This window comes from Ptychodera flava, chromosome 6 (genome assembly GCF_041260155.1).
Source record: "Ptychodera flava strain L36383 chromosome 6, AS_Pfla_20210202, whole genome shotgun sequence".
Classification (NCBI taxonomy): domain Eukaryota; kingdom Metazoa; phylum Hemichordata; class Enteropneusta; family Ptychoderidae; genus Ptychodera; species Ptychodera flava.
The window spans coordinates 46,623,501-46,647,658 of record NC_091933.1 but is presented as its reverse complement, the minus strand read 5'-3'; the positions used below and the strand labels follow the sequence as shown (position 1 = coordinate 46,647,658).

The 24,158-nt window shown below is 36.6% G+C and overlaps 1 protein-coding gene across 9 annotated transcripts in view; it reads right to left on the bottom strand.

Annotated features, from left to right (window-relative positions):
* Positions 1–24,158, bottom strand: part of LOC139135985 (uncharacterized) — a 127,621-nt gene that overhangs the window by 80,208 nt on the left and 23,255 nt on the right. For 7 of the 9 annotated variants that reach the window (XM_070703799.1, XM_070703804.1, XM_070703805.1 and 4 more), the window contains one exon: positions 19,626–19,843. In XM_070703799.1, coding sequence (XP_070559900.1) covers positions 19,626–19,843 — 218 coding nt within the window. Of the gene's footprint in view, positions 1–15,608; positions 17,929–19,625; positions 19,844–24,158 lie in introns of those variants that run through there. The other 2 variants (XM_070703808.1, XM_070703806.1) reach the window with 2 other exon arrangements.

The window sequence follows — 24,158 nt, the reverse complement described above, 5'->3', positions numbered from 1 at the left end:
GGTAGACTCAAACTTAAAATACACAACAGCTTTACCGGTATATCATTATTCTTAATTTTCTACTAATGTCAGAACGTCTTGCTTGATTATTGTGTGACTTTCAACTTTGGAATTTTGTATTTCATTGCAACTGTTAAATTACTGTACACATAGACAGACTGGTGGTCTGTAGACAGACAGAGCCAGGTGAAATAGGAGATTGAAACACCCTAAAGACAATGTTGTAAGATAATCTCTGTCAAGTATCTTGTATCAAGGAAACAAGAGATGGCTTCTGTGCATCGATATCTGCAGATATTTCAGATGGCATCTGAGTAACTGATCTGATTTAATGGTGTTTAAATATTTGATTCACATGAAAAGAATCTTTCATGAAGACTACACTGTCCGGGTTGAGTTTCAATAAAAAAATATTTTGACTGACACCTGAAAATATTCATGTCAATGAAACGGTAATGTGATATTTGTGTTTTGTTCCTGCCCTATTGGGAAAATGTCTTTTAGAGTTTTAGCTGTGATTGCCGTAGAGCTTTGGTCTAATTGAAAATGTGGATAAGCTTGAAGTATTCCTCTTATACGGGAATATATGCACTGTAATCTTGACCTAAATAATTGATTATACACATCATCCATAATCTAGTCTGACAACAGAGGCATTGCTTTTGTTATATTACCAGATGAAATAAGACATTTGTGTGCATGGAGATTTTCCAAGGATTGTTTTCGACATTTTGACCACACAAAAATGTCACTAATCAGTCTGATAAATTTTTTGGTACAGCATTTCTTTCTACTCATTCTGAAATGAAATTCCTGCTTCTTACATCGTATATGTCTCTTTCATGAATGGTAGCTGGACAGGACAGTCAACTTAGTGTATTTTTGAATATCTATTATTGCTTCTGATGTGATGGATTTATTCTCCATGTTCACAGAAACTGCATCAAATCTGCACAATAACTATTCAGTCACCATGTACCTGCACACAGTACATGTAAGTGCTAATTACATGTTATTAACTTGCTACTATAATTCAAACTCAATCCTCATAATAACTTGATTCACAACAGATGTGGCATAAACAGCATACAAAGCAAAATGCAGCAATTATGCTAGCACCTGAACCTCTGAACTGTACAGTCAAGAAGGATGTTCAATGTGCCATGCCTGTACAGTACCGGTATGTTAAAGATGTACAATACATTGCATGCTATCTGAAGATTGCAGAGGCATGATTACATGTCAGATGGGAGCTAGCAATCTACAATCTTGTTAAATGATACTTTTAACAGGGTTTAACTTGCATAGGGTTACTATAATAATCATATGCAGAATTGAGCAGTCCCCCTACCACCCGTATAACAACATTATAACAGGCAGAGCAGGTGCATCTTGATGTTTCTATTGGCAACAAAGAAGTATCAAGTTTTACCTGGAGCTTTCCCTACCGTTCACTGAAAACCTTTCATGTTTGCTATCTGCAATATTGAATTCAGATAAAAGTTGCCAATGGAAAGGCTTAAGTATGTAGTTGATATCCATTATGGAATTACTGAGAATTCATGACCTACTTTACAGGTTCAACAATACTGTAACTAACCTCTCATGCATCTGCTGAAAAAATCAATCATGAGGCAAAATTAATGAATGGGACACAAGTGACATTTATTAAAACATCCTTCTTTGTTCACTTTCATAAATCACGGGTTTTTTTTGGAAATTTCTTACATCATCACGGCACAAAAATGGCAGATGATGGATATGCTTGTTCTTGTCATGGAGGATCCAGGGTGAGCTAAGGTTAAAGCTGATGGTACAGCTTGAAGACAGCTTGGCCGGCATATTAATCCCTACAGACACTCACATGTTTAAAGAACCCTGGAGGCAAACTAACAACTGCTTGTCCCAGTTCTGACCTACACTCAAGGTCATTGGTGATGACTGTATCTAAATGTGGATAAAAAAACAGCAAATGTAAGCAAAAAGCTCAATTTTTAAAAGTTTCTGCTCTGGCTACCAGAATGTACCACACAGAGTCCGGCAGCTCTTCTAAAATGACAGGTTTGATTATGTGAGGCCTGATTATGTGGTGCTCTATTAAGCATGCTTGCAAGTCCTGCTGATTGATAGTGCTATCAATTTGATTGAGGAGTGGCATTGGTATGTTATGCAGTCTTTCATCGGGAATGCTGCAATATGAGTGAACACAGGACCTCTACACCATGCATTCCCCAGTGTACAATATCCTGTACACATACGATGAGAAAAACATGTCAGTCAGAAAAAAATTGGGAACAGATCTCCTTATACACTGAGTTCCTTCCATATGTTAATTATGCATAAATTTACATGCACTCTGACATGTAAAGCTGACATTAAAACGTATAGGTGTGGTAAAACTGTAGACTGAATCTGTTTGATCAGAAAAAATTATCAGATTGCACATTGATTCGTCATGATGAAACGGTTACTCTAGGCAGTGAGGAAGATTACATTTTATTGTCTGGACTCAGTTCAGAAGTTCAGTCACTGGGGAAAACAAACTTATTTTCATGATGACCTTTTACTTGAAATGCAAAAAGGATGGAGCCTTCAAAGGCTTTGATATTACTTTTTGACCGAAAGTTCACCCTCTGTCAAGTGAAGTTGAGTCAGTCATCAAAAGTGACATTATCAATGTAACCAAAGTCATTGCCATAGTTTGGTACAAGTTTAATTGCTTCCTATGTTGATGTTGGACCTCTCTATTGTGATTATGGAGGTGAAAGGCTTTCACAAGTACAAGAGTGATACCATGTGTGAGAAATGTTTGTTTAGTGTCAAATTTGACACATACATTCACCTGCAATACATTGATACCTATTTTTTGTGTCATCAAAGTATGTTACAGTATTGTCTTACAGGTTTACACATAAGTCAGTGCTATGGCATATTTAACAAGTGGAAACAACTTCATGTAAACTTACTATTTATTTCAACTAGAAATTAATCAGTTGATTTGCCAAAGATATTGACAAACAATATTTAATCCTGCAATTAATTCTGTGATTAGGTTGCTCATTTTTAATCAAGCATTTATCTAAGTTACATATTCAAAAATTGTGCATGGTCTTACATGTGATTGGTTCAATCACAGTCCCTTGATGACAAGATGGAGAGAGTGTGGTTCAATTTCCATTACTGATTGTATTTGTCAGTAGATGCCTTTAAAGTCCTGGTGAGAGGCTTGTGAGCATTCAGAAATGAATCAATGCCAAGAGCATGGCACAAACACAGAACAATTGGCAATGATGCAACTAGGGCTCTCATTAAATGAGCAAAATTGATATTCAAGCTTGCGGCATAAAATTTATGATAAAATGCGTCATTAACATTTTCATCCATTACATACCGTTATAACCTTGAAGAAAACATCTTTTCATTCCAAAACTACAGAGCTATTCTTAAGCCAACCATAATCTTTTTTTCTTTTCTAATGGACTCATTTCACAATAATGGTAACCTGATAGGCTATGGTGTGACCTTTCACTACCCTCTCTAATAGGCAATTATACCTGCATTAATAAGCTAGTTTTCCCCCAGGGCAACTTTGAGATCAAGCTTTAGAACAAAACCAGAAAGGTCATCTCTATTCCAACACTGTGAGGAAATTTTAAAGTTTTTGAGAATGAAAATTTGATAGCCATGCAGAAATTGCATGCAGTGCTGACACTGTCTATGATTGAATACTTGTTGTGACTGTACAACTTTTGAACAAACATGAAAGAAAAAAAATACTGCTTTAAAATAACAGTGTATAGGTTTAGCATTTACTGTTACTATAAAGTACACTTGCATATGGTACAACTTATACTACATGTATGGGAGAAATATGTAGTTTTGGTTGCTTGAAAATTTGTGGGTCATGTAAGCATTCATCAGTTTTATCTTTAATATGTGAAGACCATACTGGTACAAAGCAACGCCTTTCTTATATACCTTTATTACTATTTAAAAGCAGTGTATCGGGATACATGTACTGATTCAGAGAAAACATCAACAGTTGATTAATCATGTGGGTGGTGCCTAAACACACTTTAAAACCTAGCAAACTGACAAACTTCTTCATCATATTTAAATGGCAGAATGGACTGACATTTATCAATGATATTCAACGGTTAAATGACGGTAATATAAACAGGTGCAAATGATATGATTATAAAACTTATCAGTTTGCCAACTTCAAGAGTGAGTTTAAGCAACCGCCACATACGATAGTTAGATTGAAAGATAGAGAAGTTTATTACCACGCTATTGCTCGTGCATATACCGGTATGAACTGGTTAGAGATCATAGAAGGGCTGACTCAGATGTGTAGGCTGTTTTATTTACTACCACTACTCCTTTGCAGGATTTCCCCTTTTCTTACCTCATTTGCATATTTTTGACACTGACATGTTCATTTGAACAATGTCACATCTCAACCCCTGGGTCTACCTGTACACCAAATACTAAGATGGTAGGTGTGGCGGTTTGGGAGCTTTTGCGTCAAACAGACATATATCCACACATACATACATACATACATACCGTTATATACAGACATACAGACGCCAGTGTCAGACTCACCATATAAGCTCTTTTTGGTATTTGTATACATACCAAATATGAGCTAAAAACCTTGTAGAACATTATTTTAAGCACATATTTATCATTGCATACGGTACAATAATAACTTTATGGCTCTGATATGGGGTTTGCTGATCTCAGTCACAGGCATAAGGTTAACCCTTTGAGTGCTGTAATTTTTTCTTCCAATATTTTGGTGCAGCGACATTTTACCAATCTTTATGAATTCTTCTGTAATATTATTGATAATTTTGGACCAAAAGGACACAACATTTCATAAGCTACAGATATTTATCAAAATTTAGGCAAAAATCTGAAAAAAAAATTGACTATGGTATGTTTTATAAAGGGGACAAATATTGACTTTGGCACGCAAAGGGTTAAATGTGTCAGTATAGCCTGGTCACCTCTGGTAGGTTTTGTTGACAGAATAAGAAAATGGTGACTGAAATTGATCTTTATTGTTTATTATAATTGATTTGACAAATCTTTCAGTAGCAATTGTTGGTATGAAGTTTTATTCACTTTTAGCCAGACACTTGATAAACATTCCAGCTGAATATGATAACTTATCATATTCAGCTGGAATGTTAAAGTTATTTCATCATAGTTTCAATGAATGTACATAACAATACCTGTAGGAACCTTAATGTCAAATTTCAAAGCAATCCAGTGACAAAATTGCAGAATTGAGGAAAATTCAGCGAAAATAGAAAATTACATATATTGCTATAAAATGAAACAAAGCTACGAAACATTACATCAGCCGGAGTTAAAAAACAAATGTCACAGACAGCAAACTGATGTGAGTATTTGATTTTTGCCAAGTCCACATAATTCAAGCTCGTCTGGTGCATGTTTTGGACCAGTAGTATTTAAAGAACATAACATGAAAATGCAAAATTTGACCCAGCCAGAGTGGAATAAATTTTTGTTGAAATGTTGAAAATGGAAGAAAAAGAAGCCAGGAAATTGGTGATTTGCATAAATTGACACTTCTTTCTCCCCCAACTCACAATTGCTTGTCATGCTAAAAGCTGAACCTAACCAATATTTCCATCCTAGGGTTAACAGATTAATGAAAATTGAATGTATCTTTGTGAACAAGTGATTTTTAGCAAAATACGCTGTGCTATATGCTAGGCCGCCTTAAAATTTACTTATACCATCACAAAAGTAAATGACTAACCTTTGTGGATACTTCAGAATCAGATTCAACTTTCTTAACAACTGCTGACCTGGACAAGCTAGCTACTCAGTAAATGTGTAACACCCTAGGAAACTCATTCAGCAATTCATCAATGCGTGCATGACAGTCCATTTTTAAAAATAAATCTGGAGTTGGTCCAGCTGGTGATCAGGTTTTAACTACATCAGAAGCAGATACTGATCTACGTGACTGTGGCATACTAACTAGTCTTGGGAAGTAATCTTTGTCTTCTTCAAAATGATTAATTGTAAATTTAACTTATGTATTTTGCTATCTGTTACTCTGTCATTATCAAAAGACAGCATGCCAGGGTTATCAGCAGCATCTGTGTTCGATCTTTATTATTGTAGAAATCAGGACTCACGGAGGATGTGTCAATCTGTATTCAAAATGTAAATGGACCTTTCTTGTCATGCTCATTTTAAGTATTTGTAGTCAAGAGCAGTTTCTCTGTCAACAACACCTTGTTCAGAATACTGATCAGGGCTTTACTGACTGGCTATAAAGCTGAAACATTCTAACTCCCAATTTGTGCAGAATTGTTCTCTTTTCATGTGAGGCCACAAAAGCAACTCTTCAGTTAGTATGCAAGTATCTGTAAATCACTTTTGGCATCTTAAATGTTTAAACAAAGCGGTGGCCACGCAGATAAAAAATCCAGGTTTTACTCAGTTAAGCCATATTAAGCTTCAAAAAAATTTCCTTAAATCAAAAACTTTAAAATTGTCAAAAACTTGGCAAGAGTGAATAGTATTTCATATGTCTGCCAAATTCAGGCTTTTCTATATTTGTTAAGCTGCTGGCATTTTGGATTAATTTCAACAGAATGTAGCACTATACTTATCCGTTACTCATGTTCCCAACACATTCATATGTTGATAACTGGGGGTTTCAACATCTGAATGCACACCTGGTTCTGTTATGCCCAAGCACTTACAGGAAAGTGATCTCAAAAACGCAATTTCAGAGGAACAAAATGTTACTTGACAGTTTAATGAGAATCTATCATAATTTCCCTTCTTCCCACACGTTGAATAACTGACACACTCCTTGCCCTCAAATTACATTTCCACGGCCATGATTTGTCTTTATTCTTCTTATTAAAGTCTGGCATTTAAATCTTGATGATATCATCCCTATTGTTTCACTAGTATCACAGCTCCATTAGCTGTAACGTATGTGCTTTTCTCATTTTTAGTCTGTTTTAAACTACACTTTCTTGCTGTACTCAAAAAGCATGAGGGAATGTCTAGTATTCAACATTTTAGCACAGTCCATATGAGTGCTGTGTCTTCTGTTACTGGTTGAATTTGTATATTTTATGTGTTTACAAGATATGTGTTTGCATATTCGATTCATTGTGAAATTTGTTGATGTGCAGCTGTATATCTGTTCTTGTGCCAAGTTTGAATGAGATCATTTAAGTCATGTCTAAGTAATGGCTCTGGAAGGACACATATTACAAAGCGAAATGGCCAGCAGGCTGCCATATTGCATTGTATTGCAACGCAAATTTACATGCATCTGAAAGTATCTTCTTCCAAGTTTGGACGAAATCAGTCCAGTCATGTCAGAATACTGCTGGCTCCAGACTGACAAAAATTAAAACAAAATGACCACCAATCATGAAAACAAATAAAAAGCACAGTCATATAAGTCACAGTGTACTAGAATCTTTGTGCTAACTTTGAATGAAATCAGTCAAGGCATAAGAAAATTACAGCTCTTGAAACAAAGTGGCCACCTGACTGCCATATTGGATTGGATGACAAAATAATTTGACATGCCTATGCATGCCATAGTGTTGTCTATATACCAAGTTTGAGACAAATACATAGGTTCAGTCACATCAGAGAGAGGGCTCCGGAAGGATTCATGCAAGCATGCAAATGCATACATCATGGAAGAATGGAACCCAATCTGTTTATCTGGTGGGACTATTAAATTAGTACATCCTGTAGATACACAGTATTTAATCTTCCCATGGCTTGACGCAAGTTGAAAACCAGAACTGAAAGAACTCCAACTTACTAATTGTGCTCAATGGAGAAAAACTGTGTGACTTGTAAATTACTGACTAAAAGAAATCCTTCAGGGTTAGGCCAAGCCGGACTGCAGTTAATGGAAGTACGTCAACTTTTCACAAACTTGGTACAGCTTGGTACAGCAAGGTGATAAGACTTGTAAAAGTCACCTTAAAGCATTGTTTCTTACAGAAATTTAACCATACGTGCCATCAAAGATATTTCAATGTACCAGACGGTCCTTTAAATTACCATACCATCAAGGTTGAGGCAGGTGAAAATATATGATAAAATATTCAGTGTTGCGTATTTTGACAAAATAATCTCAGTACCTGGCTAAGGGCAATTTGAAGGCACCTTCATACAAACTGATGATGCATCTTCATGCTAAATATTGAAATGACACACAGTGGCTCTCAATGTTTTAGATTGATGAACATGCTGTACATACCTGCCAACCAGACACAATACATGTACCTGTACATGCAAATATATGGTACATTCCTATTTTACCCAGTACTGGTACATAAACATCAGCATACCGAGGTGTATGGAGATACACACTAATATTGACTGATCGAATATGCTCCTGCTGGCATACCAAATGAGAGCTCATAATATTGCAAGACACTGCAGATACACATGGTATTGTACGGTACCAACCAACGCAAAATAGAATGCCTGGAGGCTTCTGTTCAAAGTTACTGTATGTCTTTGTGGCCATCTAATGATTTATCTAATGTTATTTTACTGTTAAAAACACATGGCATGTTGTTCATGAAAATTTACCAGATTTGGAAAGGACGACTCTTCACTTTCTCAACATCTTTGAATCTTTAAGTGTAATCTGATTAATATATTTTATCAATTTGTAGTCATGGCAGATTAATATCATTTCTTTTTCACATCATAGGACATTATCATTATTTATAAATTTGACATTGGGATTCAGAAGAGATGAGAATGGGAAAATTAAAACATACAGTAATTATGGCTTCTAATATCATTGGGTGTTTTGCATCAGCGACCCTCCGTACAGACATGTATGGCATTGTTCTCTGATATGTTGTGCACCTTTTAGAATATGTTTCCAACTTGTCATATATTTAATGCTGTTTACATTATATTTCTGAGATGGCTTCTTGTTTTCCATTTAGAGTACTTGTCTTGCTGTTGCGATTGGCAACACCATAGCCAACCATGTATATTCAATAATATGGGACAAAAACCTGGAGAGAGTGGAATCATCTATTACAGAGGTTGTTCATGTTTTCCGCTAGGCCTCTCAAAAGAGTATATGTGAGGAAATTTTTCTTGCAAAGGAAATGACACATTTGCATTGATTACCATAGCAATATATGAATTCCTATTTAATATATCAAATTTGATTCAAAAAAAGGACACAAGTACATGAACACCTTTTTTTCTGTGCTTTTTTGTATTTCCAAAGTACCGGTATATGTGCTGTCAGACAGTCTGTTATCCTTCAGATGACCCCTGATATTTTCTCTGATTTTACGAGAGAATGGTTTGAAATTTCCTGGGGCAACCTATGAGCATGAAACGCAAACATTTGAGGCGGCTATGTCTTTGCTGAAGCAAACAACCCCAAGACAATTACCATGGAGCACATGACACCAGTTGGAAATCCAGAGAATATGAGAAGCAATTACCTACAGTTGTCTGATTGCAGATAATACGAACATGGTTATCTAGACGGTCTGAACTCTATTTTACCTTTTTTGAGTATAGGTACACATGATTCAACAGAGTTTTTGCCTAATGAATGCCTGTGCCGTGGAAATTGCTGATAAATGACCGTTGCATTAGACGTAACTTTGCATTGATACTCAAATGAAATACTTCCCATCATCAAAGCCCCAAACATCTGTACCCTGTTATCTCATAAATATGTGAAACTGCCAGTGTTGGAAATTCTTGAGGTATTTGCCCGGAAACCATGGACACAGAATCTGCATATGCCGCCAGTGAATGTCTTATGAAAAATCCCGTCAGTGCACATATGTACCTGAAACATTCAACCTGCTTCATGTGATGTTGGGTAATATCATGAACAAGCACGATGGCTGAGCTCTCAACAAGCCTAATTGCTACTTTACATGTTCCTTATATTGTCAGCAGTGCATTTAGACCTGATGATAGTGAAGAAATATTGAGAGAGAAAAAGAGTGGGGGGAGGGGGGGTTACTGGTGTATGGACGGGATCTAGGCCTGAAATGGTTTTCTATTGGTATCACATCCATTTCATCTTAACACACATCACCAGAGTTTTCATTCAATTTACATTGGGTCCACATTAATTACATAGGGTCAATAATTTACATAGGGTCTAATATTAGGTCGAGTTTATAATCTACAGTGAAATATGATCATGAACTCTCTTGAAATTAAATCGGTTATTAGAAATCCCAATGTATACAAAAAATCAACTCCTGGGCAATTCAGGAACACTTCTATTTGATATGTTAAAAGGGCTTTCTTGCATCTCCAGCAGCTCACTGGTATTATAACCTATTTTATTATGGATTTTATGGTAATACTTTACACTCTCAGTTTGGCATGCTTGTCAAGTTGATGATTAATTGTACAGGGATGTACTAATATTTAGAGAATACAATGAAATAGTATTGGCTATTTGCCTTCAGTAACCTGGAGTTGAACGTGTCTCAAAAGACACCTTCATAATTTCTGATTTGAGATAGAACTTGACCCTCCAGAAGTTACTGAAATAATGATCTACCTTTTAACAACTGAACATATAAGGCTTACAAGAAGTTGAAAGGGACATAGTCATTGCTATTATTTTGCTTGATTTTGTTTCATGTGAGCAACTATGTGGTTATGCTCACTGAAACATGCTAAATTGACAGTTGTCTGATCTCTACTCCTTCCGTGCTTGCAGATATAGATGCTCCAATGACATAATTTATGGTACGCATCAGAAGTTATGTCATCAGCATATTGAAGGAGGTATTGCACTCAACAAACACACTTTTTTCAAAGCAAGCTTTCTATAAAAGATCACATGAAAACCCCATCATGCTATGTATATTTTGTAAGCACATATAGCTGAAGTAGAAAACCTCAATTTTTGTATTAATGATAAGTCAAAAACTGGATACTACTTTACAAAATTTAATATCTCATTAAATCTAGAATATTATGTAGGGGAAAAAATTATAATTGCATATCTATTCTCATTCTGAAATGACTGGGATTGAAAGACAGACATTCAAAATAGTGATTGAAATCATGTATAAAACAAATTAAATTAAACGACTCTTATTCCAAATGTCAGAAATGTCTTGCCAAACACAATTGGCTTTTTGTTACATAGTATTTTAAAAACATTTGTGTGAAAATTCCACAAAATGTGACCAGGGCAAGTAAGAATGTAGATAAATATATTTGAAATGTTGAAAACAGGAAATTGGATGATTTGCTTAAATTTGCATAGTATGGTGAAGTAAAGAAAATGAAATCTAATCAGCATTCACAAGTTGTCAGTGAAATGTTTAGAATCTAATTTCTAAGAGCTGTAGTACTGTCATTAAACTGCTGGCATCAAAATTGACAAAATAAATACCTCAAGTGGACTGCAATTAGGAAGCCTTCAGTAGTTACAGGGGGGTCACCAGGGGTGAGTGGGTGGACCGCGGAATTCCGCGCACACTTGTACCATTAAATGTGACCCTCCTCCCTATCCTCCTGTCTAAAATGTGACCCTACCCTTGTCCAACATTCTAAAACTTGACCCTCCCCCAAACCACTGCAGTATTCTCCCTGGGAATAACTGAAACAGTATCAGCTAATTTACATAACAATTGGTTTAATTGTTGTATAAGTTAGGGACAAATTACGGAGGGGAGGGCTGGTGTTTTTGGAGGATAGTTGCAATTTATCACGTAAGCATTTTTGAAGAGATACATTATTTCATACATTTGAGGGAGGGTTACCATATTTTGTGCAACTATAAGGAGGCAAGATGTGGCCGATATAGTGCTTCATCCAAAAATATCAAATCATAATACATGGAGTCTATCTGGCAAATTATTGACAATTTTCCTCCACAAAACATGCTATATCTGTATATTATATATATTTGATAATATATTTAAATTTACTTTGGTTGAAGTGGGAAGTAACATGTGCATTTGTGTGCAAGCAATTGATTTCAGAATTTCATCTGAAATGTTGGTTCACTATATTGTAGTCTTGAAGACACTGATTAACTGTGGCCTGTCCATGAAGGACACGTTAGCGTACCTCGATCACACAATTAATATCGGGATTACGCACAATCTTTTACGACATCACCAGTTTTATCGTATGATCACGAGTATCGCAAGAAACAGGCGATGGACTCAATCACATGGGGTTCTGTGGACCTCCATTTATCACTCTATCACCTTGATAAACGACAAACTACTCACCAGGCAAACGGAAATACTCCCAAGACTACGAAGGACACCGTGCGCTGCAGCTTTGTCACAAGAGAAACCGAAATCGGCTTCGATTTCAAAAAAACAGCCGGCTGCAGCCGCACTTCCTGTCGTTTCGCGCACGTGTGCATGGAGGCGGCTGCCGCCAAGTCCACCCACAATACCGCCACAATTTACTACTCAGCCAAGAACTGGGTGGCCAAGCCTAGCATAAGGTAGCTAGCCCTCTGACTGATTGCCTGGAAAAATGGGAAAACGAACACAAATAAGACATGGATCGCGACTACATACTAAACGGCATTAAATACGGTTTCGACATCATCGACCCTGGCACCCCCCTTCAAAAAGTGGAACAAATGAACTATGCATCATGCACTGATCCAGCTTACTGCGAGGCGGTCGAACAATAAATTTTGCATAAAATATCAGCAGGAAATTACAAGATCACGAACAGTTAACCGCAAATTATAAGCGGCCTCGGTGCTATACCCAAGAAACAATCAAACAAGGTTAGACTCATTCACGATTGCAGCCAACCTACCGGCAAAAGCGTGAACTCATATGCATCTACAAACTCATTCAAATATGAAACTATCGATCACGCTGTAACTATGTACAAGCCAAGATTGTACCTGGCCAAAGTCGACCTGAAATCCGCTTATCGCTCTGTACCCATAAGGGTTGACTCACAATGTGCTACGGGCCTACATTACAAATTCACGCAACATGACACTTGGACTTACATGGTCGACACACACCTTCCATTTGGTGCAGCAAAGAGCCCGGAAATTTTCACTCGCATCACGCAAAGTATTACCAGAATGATGCGAAGGAATTAAAGGGTATGATGTCGTAATCTTGCGTAATCTAATCATCGCGGACTCTAAATTAGCGTGCGAACAAGCCTTTAACCCTCTTACCACCATGGTTTGGCCCAAACCCATTGTTGTCAATGGTGATATTGGACCTGTTTACAGGGAATTGGGGGTGAACAGGTTAAGGCTTTGCTACAACTACTTAAACAACTTGGCTTTTACATAAACTGGGATAAGGTGGTCGAGCCTATGCAATGCATAACATTCCTAGGGATCTGTATTAAACGCGCACACACGGACCTTGTCCCCGGACGGTACCAAGCTCCAAGAACTAAGCGACCTCCTGGAATATCGGCTTCCAAAGTGGTGAGCGACGCAACACGACCTTCAGCAACTAATTGGCAAGCTCAATGGGGCAGTCAGAGTTTTTCGTGGCAAGTGCACATTCATCGATGTGACAAACTCGATCTCATGACAGGCTCATCACATACGCCTTAAAGGCAAGCGAGAGCGGATATCAGCTGGTGGGCGAATCTCAGCAAAACTTTTAATGGTACGGCATTCTTCATAGAGGAGACTCTGTTGCCCCAGCAGATTTTCACCACTGACGCATGCTCAGCAGCGGGAGCGGGCATTTACCCGAACAACTGGTTCTACACGCGTTGGTCAGCGGACCATCCAACTACTGCAGATGCGCATATCAACCTCAAGGAACTTTACACTGTCCTGCTTGCGTGCAGGCAGTGGCATCGTTTCTGGGACAAACGCCACATAGTGGTATACCCGGACAATACCACCACCATGTATATAATAAACTCTGGCACGTCATGTAATGCGACAGCCATGGAGTGGCTATGCGAACTCTTCCGGCTGTCGGTAATCTCTAACTTTCAGATTACCGCCAGATGCGTCAGAACTAATGATAACGACGCGAACTCCTTATCGTGCCTGCACAAAATTAAATACTACTTCAGAGCCATAGTCTACCTGCAAAGTTGCAAGACACACCCTTTACAGGAATGGCACTACCATATGTCTGTTTCCACGCACTCTTTAATGCTCCAGGACCTTTGCAGTAAGAACTCTACAAACCAATAAACAAGCATGGACTCACTTAGCCACAATGGCGCTACATACAGGGCGCCGGAGGGCTAGCGCCTACCACTGGTGTCGGGGGCTTTTGGCGGAAATGGGCTCATAGCCAGTCAACATTGGAATAAAGTTGTTGACCTTGACCCCCAACACTTGTGTCTGTCTGTATGTTGTCAGTATAGGCATCATTTAAGTGAACAATAATACTTGTTTTATGTTTAAATGGGCCGGGTTTGAGGCTGTGAGTGCGACGGTCTCGGGACGAGGCCACCTAATAGTTAATCAGAATTGGCTTTGACCTCAGAGCGTTCATTGAAAGTATTATGATCAACATAATGAACAATATTTACAACAGATTAATTCTAAAAGGTCATGAAGTATGCAAATTGTAATTAGCTGAAATAAAAATATTCAATTTCTTTCACTGCTGTCACTGTATCACCACTATACCGGTATATAGCAAGTGTAATTACCTTTGGCCGAGTCCTTCAAGCCATACATGCCAAACTGTGAAACCGCATTAGACATGCAAATTATACATTAACTGACATGAAAATGTGAAATTACTTTCAATATTATTTTAACCTGGTACATTCATCAATGTACATAGCATGTTTTGCCAACTTTGATCAAGTAAATCCCAGTATATATCCATAATTAGAAAAGATCAAATGCAAATAAGGAATTGGCTGAAGTAAAAATGCATAATGATTTTCAATAATGTTGTATCATAGTATCTTCAATATATGTAGCAAGTTTCATTAACTTTGGTCCAGTCAATTCAGATATATATCCCTAATTAGCAAAGTTCATTAAATATGCAAATTAGGAATTGGCTGAAGCAAAAATGCTTAATGATTTTCAATAATATTGTATTATAGTGTATTTAATGTACATAGCAAGTCTCATCAATTTTGATCAAGTCAATTCAGATATATATCCCTAATTAGGAAAATTCATTTAATATGCAAATTATGAATTGGCTGAAGTAAAAATGTCTTTTGACTTTCAATAATGTTATATCATAGTATCTCCAATATATATAGTATTACCAAGTTTGGTCAATTTTGATCGAGTCAAACCAGATATATATCCCTATGAAAGTTCATTAAATATGCAAATTAGCAACTCTCTTTCATGTCACCCCTTAATGGTTCCCACTGCTGATATATCTTGGTGTGATCAACATTTGTAGCAAATCTCATGAAATTGTGTGCAGTTGTTCTCAATGTATAGACATTTTTTCCTAAAATCATTAATTATGCAAATGAGAAAAAAGTAAGCAAGCCACACCCACCAAAAACAAATCAGTCCTTGCCATTTGCAAACTAAATCTACATGTGTATGTACCAGATTTGATTCTGATCTGATGAGCTGTTTTTGAGATATTGGGTGCACAGACACATGGACAGACAGACGGACAGACAGACATCACTGCGACATTAGCCCACGTGTGTGAACATGTGAGCTAACAACACTACATACATATACAATTATAGTATACTGGGTAGATCAGTATTGGTATACCGGTATACATGTACATAAGCATACAACTTTTATCAGTAAACATATACATGTAGGCCTAAAGTAACTGCTGTTTAAAGATTTGGCTCAATCTGGTGATCATGATTTGTTATAGAAGTAAATCCTAGGTCCACATAACTCTGAATTGAGTACATGTAACAGATGGATGTGTGTGTACATCTAGTCCAGTCATGTAGGCACACAATACAAGCAATGCTTTTGAGATAGACCCATACGGCTACATATTAATCCAGCATATCAGAACTGAGAGTTGTAAGATATGTTTATCCTTTAATGCCAGTGTTTCCATTAACTGAAACACTTAAATCAATTATTAATTTTCTTGATTAGTCCTCCCTGAAATTAAACATTTTCACCGAGAGTGGCTGGGTAATGTGTGTACTTTTATCCCCGATGAGTCACATCAAAAACATTTTTTCTGATGTATCACAGAGATAATGGCAATAATAAATCAAACCTTTATGAACACACAGATTACTCTATCTGCAAAAACGGCAGTAAATTTCACGTTTCATAAACTCTAATTTTGTTGAAAGGTTCGGTTTACTGGGGTGGCGAAAAGAGAGCACAGCACAGATTTCATTACAAGTGCTACCATTATGTCATTGATGTATTGCTTATTGTCGCCCTACTTTTTTAAGTCCACTGAATAGGAAGCATGGAAACATAGTGCAAAGTGCACAGTGCACTATTCTAAAATATGGATAAACATGGGATGCTGTCTCTCTTTGCAATGCTGTACCAGTATTTTCATAATATTTTGTAAATCACTCTGGCTTTATTCAGCTTTGACTTATGATGCTATTTCATTACAAACTGTAGTAGAAAAGGTCAATAGAATAAAATGAAATAAAATGAGATAAACAATAAAACAGATCAAAATAACATACTCCGGGGACTCATTAAATTTGACAGTTTGGATGAACATTTGACTTTATCATAAACTCGGTTTGTTGTAAAACTCATCACAAACCCACATAAGGGCAAAATGAAATGAAGTACAATAATGCAATTGAAGGCTGTATGTGTGATTGCAAAAGTTAAAAGATATGGCTATGTTTACACTTATTATTTTTGATGGTACAAAATTTGGGAAAGTCATACAATAAAAGGGCACATAATTACAAGGCTTTCAATATCAAGGCAGTGTCTACTCTTACTTTTGATGGAGTGGCTACAAAATTCATGTAATTGAAAGGGTACGTTATTACAGTGTGTAAATTCTGTAGGTTTGTGAATACGTGTTTTTCATTGTTATGCTATTATGAAAGCAAAAATTTAGTTGTAATTCATATAATTGAAACAGTCTTACACTCAGACAGTGGGTTGAAAATCAAGATAAACTGAATTTTAAACCTAAACAGCTATTTCTTAGAATGACATTTTGAAGAACAAGGTTTTTAATGGCAAAAGGCTCACTCTGTGTAAGCCTCTCTCCCTACATGGGAAAGAACAGCAAAATTATCATGATGGGAGTGATACATGAGAGCAGGTAATGCTCTATAATTTCAGCTTTCACTCACGAATGGCCTATGCCTGCCGGACAAAGCTGAACTCACATTCTGATAATACTGAAATCAGACTCTGTCTTTTTTTGCATCTTTTTTTTAACGTTACAAGAACATACATAAAGTTTGTAAAATCTCTGGAACTGAATGAGACCATCCTCCTGTTAAGTTCATCAAGTGATGTGGAAAGAAAGGATAATCTGTTTTCAAGATATAATTCATTTGGTTCAGGTGAATATTTCAAACGCTTGGACTTGTTTTCCTTTATAGTAGTAATTTTGATCTAGATGATTACTGATACATGTTGGTATGATGTCCTTCTACCTAGTGATTTCAAACAAGGTACGGGATCATGCATGTATATTAATATTTTGAAAACAGCAGTAATATTTCTTCTGTTGCTTCATAATATCACCTTGGTTTGCACTCGTAAAGTCAGGTACTGATTACATCATATCCATCGTCTGGTCCACCTGGCTTGGTTAGGTCTGAGCGTAGAATAGTCTTCCTAACTATTGATTTGAGGGAGGGTCCCTGCTTGAAGAAACTCTCTTGGCTATAGTGAAGTTGCATTGTGTAGTGTAGTGTACCATCATACCATGGGTATAGTGTACCATCAACGACAGGGAAATGGGGAAAACTCATCAAGTATTTTGATCATTCCTTTGAATAAAACAGTGGAGAAAACTTGCTCACATCTGTGCTTTTAAGGAAAATAACATCAAGGCTCAAGATACCAAAATATGATTACACATGGAAAAAATAAGTTTTTCATACAAGTTCTCTTAGTTGTAAGCTTTCAAATTTCAGAACAACATCAACTCACAGTACAAATCTTTGGTGTCATTCTGTTAGATGATACAGTTTTAATGACTGAAGACTGTGATTTGCAATGTAATTGGAACTGTAAAAATTCCAATATCTAATCTGACATTTCGTCCAGAAATGTGTGAACTATCAATTTGAGAGATGGTCAACCATGCACAAGGTTCATTTGGTGTCAAAAACACTTACGGCCCAACTAAAAAGCTTTTCTTGACCTTGATAATTGGACTTCAAGGCCTCTGAAGGTCAGTCCTACCCACTGTAACACCTAAGGTCATCAACATCACATGAGAAGGCAATGCAACGTGCAATGAAAGCATGATCATGTCAATGTAGGGTACACTGTCATTCACCAAATTATCACTTAGAAGACAACTTGTCTTCACACTGTAGGACATTCTTCTAAATGATCAGTTTGGTGTGGGCTACAGTACAAGGTCATTTATCAAAGTATCGCTTGAAAGCAACTTTTTCATACTATTAGTCATTTTTTCTAACTTTATCACAAATCAAAGACCAATATTAACCCTGGTCAGCATCCCTGACATTGAAAAGGCCACTGAAGAGGAAGTTGTTTCCAACTAGCCGAAAGTCCTCGTTTTTCAATTCAATTATTTGTATTCCATTTGCACCTTACTGGTATTTCCCAGTAATGACATGTTTTCAGTGTCAAAAAGTAAGATGAAGGCATCAAGAAGGCCACTATATTCCACTTCCATTAAAACTAACAAGCAGATGTGCAGAAAACATTAGGGGTATTATGGTTTGCCAGAGATTTTGTCCTTAAAATTTAAATGACACCAAATTTACTAGTACTTCATATAAAGAATAACAAAGGTTACTGGCAGAAAGTCCTATTTCTTCCATTGAATAATTCTTTTAAAGTTTGTAATTTTCCACCAGCTTTCCTGGTAATGAATTAAATTTATAGGGTAAAAGAAATACCTATAAGTGAGAAGGTAGCCACTAAAATCCATTACAATGAAAATCTTACAGGTATGATTTTCCTAGATATTCATTCCTTAGAAATTTAAATGACAAATCTAACTCACGCCAGGAATAAAAACGAATAATAAATATTGAAAAGATCATTTAAAACCAACAATCAAAAAATATTGTTTTATATTGTATTTTTTGCTCACATTCAGGCACCATATGTATTCATTACATATCTAGGTACTGAATTTCTTCAAAACGAGCAAGACTTTTTATCTCTTATATATCATGTTGTATGCTGTTCCTATAACCTTGTGACATCCTTCTGGTGTAATTGTTCATATACATTGAAGAGTACCTCATTGTCTTAATGGTAAATGGTTTTAATTTCATAAAAATAATTGAAGGAGGGTGTTTGGTCATGTGACACACTTTTTCAGATTGCTGATGTAGTTTCCCTTGGTCCAATGTCACAACAATGACGCACGACGCCAATGGTAATTGGTAGTATTCTGTAATCCAAAACTGCTGCGTTGTTAATGTCTAATTCAATGCATCTAGCTCAAGCTGAATTTTCAGTAAAAAATCACTCCACTCACCATGTTGCTAAATGTTAGCCCAACATCTCCTGGATGTGCAGCTCTCCATGCATCGATGTAGAGGGCGCCATTTTCTTTGGCTGGATAATGCACATGCAGGCTTTTCGCACAACCTCCATTTGTTGCAAACTGGCCGGTCAGCAGTTTCTGCATTGGCTCTTCAAAGTCTTTGTAGATGTTAAAATCACCCATGACAATTGAGTAAGGAAATTTTCCATCTGTGGAAAGATCAAGAAAGGGATAAATATTCAAAGAAAGTTAATAATTAATCTCAAAACTATAATATACCAGTGTGATAAAGTGTAGCTATCTCTTAATATTCAACCAGACATGAAATGAATTGCTCATGAATGTCAGACAAATGGTTTCAGTGAAAATGATGTTATGACCAAAAAGACAAACCTGGCTCAAATCATTTACGTATGTAAATTTTCTAATTACTGAGTGAAGTCATCTGTACAAACTAACATGATAAATTGTAAGTTATCAGCAGATATGGAGAAAAAGATTTTTTGACCAAAAAAAGATCAAATTGACCATGGAGACTTACAAGAGTAATTTCACCATCATATTAGCAAACCTGTTTGAAGTTATTTTAGGCAACGTTAAATAAAATTTGAAGGCTATCATAAAACATAGGGCCAAAGTCCCTGAAGCTACTATAGACATGGATACAAAATTAAGTATTTCCTAACTGTATGAAATTATCTCACTAAGGTCACTGGTCTGACCGGCTGTTTTGAAAAAACAAGTCATTGACAATGACATAGTCCCCACTTGTAATAGGAGTATAAGTCTTGAGGGGGCAGGGAAATGAGGTCATTAAGAAGTATCACTAAAGTGTATATGTTCAGATCTATGGACACATAGGTCTATGTCATTGTTCCCAATTTGAAACAAGAGGCATGTCTAAGTTATGGTTCTATATCGGGAAAAAAGATCAAACCTCTAGCTGTATTGGCCAGCCAAGAAATACATATGTGCATAATAAATGAGGTACAAGATGTGACATCTTAAGGTCTATTATCCTATCAAAATTGAAGCGTAAAGAACTTGTGATTACTGAGTTATGCATATATATGCATATTCAAGGTCAAAGGTCATCAAGGTCACGTGACATTTTGAAAAAAAAACATTGTATTGCTAATTAATCCATATATGCCAAAATTCAGACCTCTAGCTCTATTAGCTTGCCCACAATTATATATGGGCATAATTAACGAGGTAAAGCATGTGTTGTCATAAGGTCTCCCATCCTACTAAATATAAAGGACATAGCACTTGTGGTTACTTATTTATTGACATAATCGTGTATTTTAGGTAAAAGGTTATCGAGGTCACATGACATTTTGTCAAAAAATTTCTATCCTATAGTCTATCCCTATATACTAAAAATCATACACTTACCTCTATTGGCTTGTTCAAAATTAGATATGCACATAATGAATGAGGTACAATATGTGGCGTCATAAGGTGTCCCATCATACCAAATATGAAGGGTGTAGCACTTGTGGTTCCTGAGTTATGGACAAATATGTATATTTGGGGTCAAAGGTCACCGAGGTCACGTGACATTTTGTCAAAAAAATTGTATTGCTAAGTTATCCCTACATACCAAAAATCAGACCTCTAGCTCTATTGGCTCGCTCAAAATTAGATATGCACATAATTAATGAGGAACAATATGTGGAGTCATAAGGTGTCCCATCATACCATATATGAAGGGTGTAGCACTTGTGGTTACTGAGTTATGGACAAATATGTATATTTGAGGTCAAAGGTCACCAAGGTCACGTGACATTTTGTCAAAAAAATTGTATTGCTAAGTTATCCCTATATACCAAAAAGACCTCTAGCTCTATTCGCTCACTCAAAATTAGATATGTGCATAATTAATGAGGTACAATATGTGGCGTCATAAGGTGTCCCATCATACCAAATATGAAGGGTGTAGCATTTGTGGTTACTGAGTTTTGGACAAATATGTATATTTGAGGTCAAAGGTCATTGAGGTCACATTACATTTTTTCAAAATAATTGTATTGCTAAGTTATCCATATATACCAAAAATCAGACCTCTAGCTCTTTTGCCTCGCTCAAAATTACATATGTGCATAATTAATGAGGTACAATATGTGGCGTCATAAGGTGTCCCATCATACCAAATATGAAGAGTGTAGCACTTGTGGTTACTGAGTTATGCACAAATATGTATATTTGAGGTCAAAGGTCATTGAGATCACTTGACATTTTGTCAAAAAAATCGTATTGCTAAGTTATCCCTACATACCAAAAATCAGACCTCTGGCTCTATTGGCTCGCTCAAAATTAGATATGCACATAATTAATGAGGTACAGTATGTGGTGTCATAAGGTGTCCTCCCATCATACCAAATATGAAGGGTGTAGCATTAGTGATTACTGAGTTATGGACAAATATGTATATTTGAGGTTAAAGGTCACCAAGGTCACGTGACATTTTGTCAAAAAAAATTGCATTGCTAAGTTATCCATATATACCAAAAATCAGACCTCTAGCTCTATTGGCTCGCTCAAAATTAGATATGCACATAATTAATGAGGTACAATATGTGGTGTCATAAGGTGTCTCCATCATACCAAATATGAAGGGTGTAGCATTAGTGATTACTGAGTTATGGACAAATATGTATATTTGAGGTTAAAGGTCACCAAGGTCACGTGACATTTTGTCAAAAAAATTGTATTGCTAAGTTATCCATATATACCAAAAATCAGACCTCTAGCTCTATTGGCTCGCTCAAAATTAGATATGCACATAATTAATGAGGTACAATATGTGGTGTCATAAGGTGTTCCATCATACCAAATATGAAGGGTGTAGCATTAGTGATTACTGAGTTATGGACAAATATGTATATTTGAGGTTAAAGGTCACCAGGTCACGTGACATTTTGTCAAAAAATTGTATTGCTAAGTTATCCATATATACCAAAAATCAGACCTCTAGCTCTATTGGCTCACTCAAAATTAGATATGCACATAATTAATGAGGTACAATATGTGGCGTCATAGGGTGTCCCATCATACCATATATGAAAGGTTTACCACTTGTGGTTACTGAGTTATGGACAAATATGTATATTCGAGGTCAAAGGTCACCAAGGTCACATGACATTTTGTCAAAGTGTCTGAGATATCTGCGTGAACAGATGGACTCACGGACTGACATGACCAAATCTATGAGCCCCCTGGACTTTATCTGTGGGGACTAAAACCTGTGTCACTGCATCCTTTTTGCAATATGAATACGATGAGAAACTAAATTTTTATTTATCTTGGCCTTATACATGGGAGCCTATGTACTGCCTTATACATGGGAGTCTATGGACTTCCTTATACATGGGAGTCTATGGACTGCCTTATACATGGGAGTCTATGGACTGCCTTATACATGGGAGTCTATGGTCTGCCTTATACATGGGAGTCTATGGACTGCCTTATACATGGGAGTCTATGGTCTGCCTTATACATGGGAGTCTATGGTCTGCCTTATACATGGGAGTCTATGGAGGTGAAAACTAAAAAGTCCTCTACCACGGCCAAATTTGATCGCATTGTGAAACAAATCGACGTGCATCTGTATGAGGTATGGTACTATCCTTGTACCAAGTTTGAACGAAATCGCTCCAGGCGTCTCTGAGATATCTGCGTGAACGGACGGACGGACGGACGGACGGACGGACGGACGGACATGACCAAACCTATAAGTCCCCCCGGACGGTGTCCGTGGGGACTAACAAGCGACTCAACAGTTGACAGAGCTCTTCAGTGTTATGTAGAGAATAACCTTTTGTGACACATGTATTGATGAAGAAGGTGGATATTTTTGATAGCTCATTTCAGGATGGCCTGACCAAAAATGGGAAAAAATTCCGTAAAAATACAGATTTGGATATTTCAATGGACTATATTAGTCTATAATAGCAAATAAACGAGAGTTAATTACATTGTACCCCCAAAGTAAACAAGACTTGCTTAAATCAAGATTTACGTCATAAAAAACAGCATATCTGTAAACAATCTTGAGCTGGTTATCTTTTAATATCAGTAGTTTCATCCTATTAACCAAGCACATTTTAACTTTCAAATTAACATTGTAAGTAAGTTCTGTCGAATAAGTTGAGACTGTACGTACTCAGAGAAAGCACACTGAAGAGACAAATGTTTGAAACTTAAGAAGTTCAAGGTCATCAAAAGCATTATAAGGAATTATGTTACACTTTCATTGCACTGTTTACACAGATTGCATAATTGCTATAAATATCACATGAGGAATCTTACAGCCCAGCTTTACCATTAAAACCCTATCACTTTGACCACTCTTTTAATTGACCACTCTATTTTTTTCCTCAAAAAGTAATCTTATTTTATCCTTACCAAGTCAACCATAAATGGAAATTAGAACTTTGTCTATCTCTATTTATTTGACCACCCTATCATGACAAACTATTATGAGCAATTTCTTTTAGATAACATAAATGGTGGTTCAGA